Here is a 4178-nt window from a genome sequence, read left to right as displayed (position 1 = left end):
AAGTGACCATGGCTAGCAAAGTACATTCTTTGAAAAACAAAAACAAAACAAAACACAAAATAAGTATTTGGCTCCATAAACTTTCATCACAAGAAACAACTCTGAACGGTCCTCAAGCTTTGCACAAAGCCTGGTGCTGGGTGTCCTCCATGGGCTACGGCCCCCGTGCCTCACCCAACACACCAGCCCAACACAGTCCTGTCGGGTGCTTTCGAAACACAGCATGAAATGGCACACAAGGCATTTTAAGACACTGGAGTTTATTTCCTATGGACATTTCTTTTTTTAAAAAAAATATAATAACTTAGTTTGCATCTTACAACATTTTCAGTCAGTCAGGAAGTCCTTGGCCAGGAACTCGTGGGGTCGACGTGGCACGTGCCTCCACAGCTTGTGCGCCAGGGAGCCCCCAGTCCGAGTGCCCGCTAAGGCCGCAGTGGTGCTGCCCACAGTCACTCTGTGCCCATCTCACAGGGGTTCAGGCCCCTCTCCTCGGCATCCTTGTACATCCTTTGGAAGTCCTTGAAGCGCGGGGCACAGCCAAGGTGGGCCTCCCCAAAGTGTATGTGGCCGGTGAAGAGGAAGTCCCCACGCCCAGGCTTCACGCCGCACTCCAGCAGCGTGGTGACGTGCCCCCGCCAGCCTCCGCCCGCTGGGGCTGGCCGGAAGACCCTGCTCTTCTGCCGGTAGAGCCGGCTCACGTGCAGGTGGATGGCAGACTCCTGCTGCTCCGGTTGGTGGGTGACGTTCTGGATGGAGCCTCGGACAACTATGGAGGCAAGGACACAGCAGTCAGTAGGGTCATCAGGGGTGTTCCTGCCGGGGCCGACCCTGAATTCTGCATTCCAGAAAGCCCATTAGAAAGAACAATTCACACGTTTGAGGCCTTCTGGGGGTTGTCCCTGCCACTTAGACTCGGTCAGGGTAACAGCCACGTGAGTGGGGAGAAACAGAAGGCAGACACCACACTGTGCATCAACTTTTCAAGTTAGAACGAGACAAGCAACGGCAATCAATACCCACGATCTGCTGTATCCAGGTGGGACAGAAACGGGGCTNCGGGGTGGGGGGGGGGTGATGGGAGGGAGGTGGGCAGAGCAGGCCCTGGGGACAGTCCCCCACCCTCCGGATGCAGGACCACAAAGTGGAAAGGAGCCTGCACCCCCACCACACAACTGCCCTCAGAGCTGGAGACGCTCAGAGCCGGGTCCAGCCGGGCTGCCTTTCCGTCCAGTAAGCTCACCAAGCGCTTCCACCCTGTGCCCAAGTGCACAAGCGGGCAGCTGATCTCAGCCCCGGGCCCCCAGGCCCCCTGGGCCCCCAGGACCAGGAGCTCCTGCCGGAGTGTCCACAGGGGCCCAGAGAGGGCAGGGCTCGGAGGTGAGGCCAGAACCAGTGCTTGGAGGAAGATGCTCAGTGACCACCTTGAGCAGGACTCCCAACCCTCTCCCTCCCATACAGCCGGGTCCCTCCCCATTACACCTCCCCGCCCAGTGTCCTCGGCGGTCTCCCCCCGAGCTGAGTCCCAGCGCTGGAAGGCCCTCCCAGGCCCACGTGGGGCTCCCGACGCGTGGCAGGAGCACAGGGACACTTACCAAAGTCGCTGGTGCAGACCGCCAGCAGCACCTCTGTGTCGCTGCAGGGGCGGCACGGGGCTGTGGGGAGAGGACAGCGTTAGGAGTAGGGTCTGTGGGACTCAGACCTCTGCTCACACCCGCCAGGTCCTGTAGGAGCTCTCGCCTCAGAGAACAGACAGAGGACCTAACCTCAGCCAGCACATGGGGGAGGGGCTGACGGATCCAGGAGCCCCAAGCTTGAGACGCGGCTATGAAGGGCGTGCACCCCGAGGGACGGCTGGCGTTCATGCTTGTCCCCACCTAGCCTGTTGGTGCAGCAACCGCTGGGCCCAGTGTAAACTGCTCTCCCACACCCATCACCAACGGGAAGCCAACCTGAGCTGGTCTGAAGCTACGTCCCCCACACCTGCTTGGCTGAGACTTGCCTCCTTTCCGGCCTCCACATCCATGCCAGCCACTCACACATCACCTGTTCCCAAGGTCCCCATCTGCAGCCGAGACCAGAGGGTCAGGGCACTGGTTGCTGAAGGTGTCAGCGAGCATTGAGGGTCACGTCTGCGGGCCAAGGCCGTGGGGCTCTCATCCAAACGAGTCACAGCCCCTTCCCCAGGCCCCTGACTTCAGACCAGATCACTGCCTGCAAACACCTTCTACAGCAAGCCTGGTTCACAGAATCCCCGACCCCCCACAGCCTGACGGGGATGGGGTGGGGGCTGGCTTCCTCCAGCCAAACCAGGCCCTGCCCCATTAACTTCTGCCCCAGCAAAGCCCTCACCCTAACTTCCTAAGAGAGGGTGAGGCCTCAAGAAAGGCTAAGGGGAGGCACAAGCCTCTGGCTCTGGCAACTCTCCCCCTGGACCACGGCGCTCCTAACCCAGCACTGGATTTGGGAGAACACAATACGATTTGGCGATCACACTGCCTCTGCCTCCTGGCCACTGAGTCTCTAGGGTGTGGCACAAATCCCTCCAGCTCAGGGAAGGGTTAGGTATGAAGTCTTGCTGGAATTAAGATCACTTCCTCAAGGCCCCAGAATGTCCCTGGCTTTTGCCCTTGTGGGCCCTCACAAACCCTGAACTGGGCGAGCAGTCACCTGCACCCTGGCAGCAGCAGAGACTAGAGGCATCAGGGGCAGGGCCAGGCCCCAAGGAGCAGGAGCTCAGGGAGGCCTTCCGGGGCCAGGACACAGGGTCTGGACCGTCCCCAGGCAGCACGGGGTCTCTGCAGACCCTGGGGGGTGGACGTGAGTTTCCAAGCACTGGCCCTGATTATTCTGCCCTGGGCAGGGGTGGATATGCGTGCCCGAGGCCAGCTCAGGGGGGCCTGACTCACTGGCCCACACACTGCCTGCCACTCTATCAGGTTCTCAGGAACCAGGCAAAGCCGCGTGACTAGCAGAGCCGGTTGGGTGTGTTAAAGCCTGGCCAGCCTGGCCAAGGGGATTGGTTCCACCTACCCAGCTCCAAATCCCAAAGACTGGGCCCACCTTGCTTCCATGTATGGAACCCCAGCCTCAACGCCTCTCTTAAAAAAGAAGGCAGCCCACTGGGGGTCCCCTTCCCTGCTCGCCCCTCCAAGGGCCTGCTGCCCACACGCATCGGGCAGGATGAGGCCGGGCTCTCCAGTTCTGCTCAGAGGCAGCCCCTGTGCCAGGGGGCGCACGGCAGAGGTGAGACCTCCCATCCTAGCTGGCACTGCCTAGTGCCCAGGGGGTCAGAGGCCTCACTCTGGGTGCCCCTCATAAAGCACTTGCCCAGGTTGGGGGAGCCCCAGCAGAGCCCCTGGGGGCCAGCCCTCGAGGTGCTCCAAGCAAGGGTGGGCGGGAGGCACGGGTCCGCACAGGCTCTCCAGAGGCGCATCTCAGGTTGAGTCAGCTGAGACAAGCCACAGGCAGTACCCACAAAGACAGCAGTGGTGCAGCGACAGGCCCAGGCCACACCCGGCAGTCAGATACCCGACCTGGCAGCCCGTGACTCACCAAGCCCGAGAGCTTGACCCTCTCCATGGACACAGGCCCAGGGACCCCCCCCCCACTGAGGGCTAAGGAGGAAGGTGGCACGGAGCCTGACCGGGGCGGCCATCCTGCTCACACCCCACGGCACTGCGGAAGGTGTGGGGATGCCCGGGGGCCCCGGGGGAGGGCGGTTAGCAGTCCACAGATCCTCCCACCAGAAGCCACCACAGCTGAGCTAATAAAGTGCCACCCAGGAGACTTCCCTCATAATTCTCAGTTTTTACGAAGCACAGGTCACCTTCTTGGAAAATCCAGGCTGTGGACGCCAAAAGAAGCAATCTGGAAACAATTATTAATCGGAGTTGGGCTCATAAAGGCAGTGGAATGCACTGGTTTCGGACACACTGAATCTCGTTTCCTTGAAGGGGAAGATGAGGAGGGAGCAGCCAAGAGGCCAGCTGGAATTATGGTTGTTTGAGAGGGGCTGGCTGAGATATGGACATCTTAGGAAGATTATTCCAGAATGTGCGTAAAATGAACTGAAGAAGGAAAACACAGGGTCAGGGAGACCAGCCGGGGCTACTGCAGGGACCCAGGTGAGGATGGCAGGTGCAGAGGGGAGGGGGGCGGGGCGGGGGGGGGGAGCC

The 4178-nt window shown here is 60.6% G+C and overlaps 1 protein-coding gene across 1 annotated transcript in view; it reads right to left on the bottom strand.

Annotated features, from left to right (window-relative positions):
• Positions 1–240: 240 nt before the first annotated feature.
• METRNL (meteorin like, glial cell differentiation regulator) overlaps positions 241–4178 on the bottom strand; it is an 18952-nt gene continuing 15014 nt past the window's right edge. Inside the window, exons 3-4 of the mRNA XM_077755987.1 lie at positions 1596–1655; positions 241–769 (exon numbers count right to left, since the gene is read on the bottom strand). Coding sequence (XP_077612113.1) covers positions 453–769; positions 1596–1655 — 377 coding nt within the window. The 3' untranslated portion in view covers positions 241–452. The remainder of the gene's footprint in view (positions 770–1595; positions 1656–4178) is intronic.

The sequence above is a fragment of the Crocuta crocuta genome, unplaced genomic scaffold (assembly GCF_008692635.1).
Source record: "Crocuta crocuta isolate KB4526 unplaced genomic scaffold, BGI_CrCroc_1.0 scaffold50, whole genome shotgun sequence".
Taxonomy (NCBI): Eukaryota; Metazoa; Chordata; class Mammalia; order Carnivora; family Hyaenidae; genus Crocuta; species Crocuta crocuta.
The sequence above is the reverse complement of the archived record's forward strand: the minus strand, read 5'-3'. Positions and strand labels throughout refer to the sequence as shown.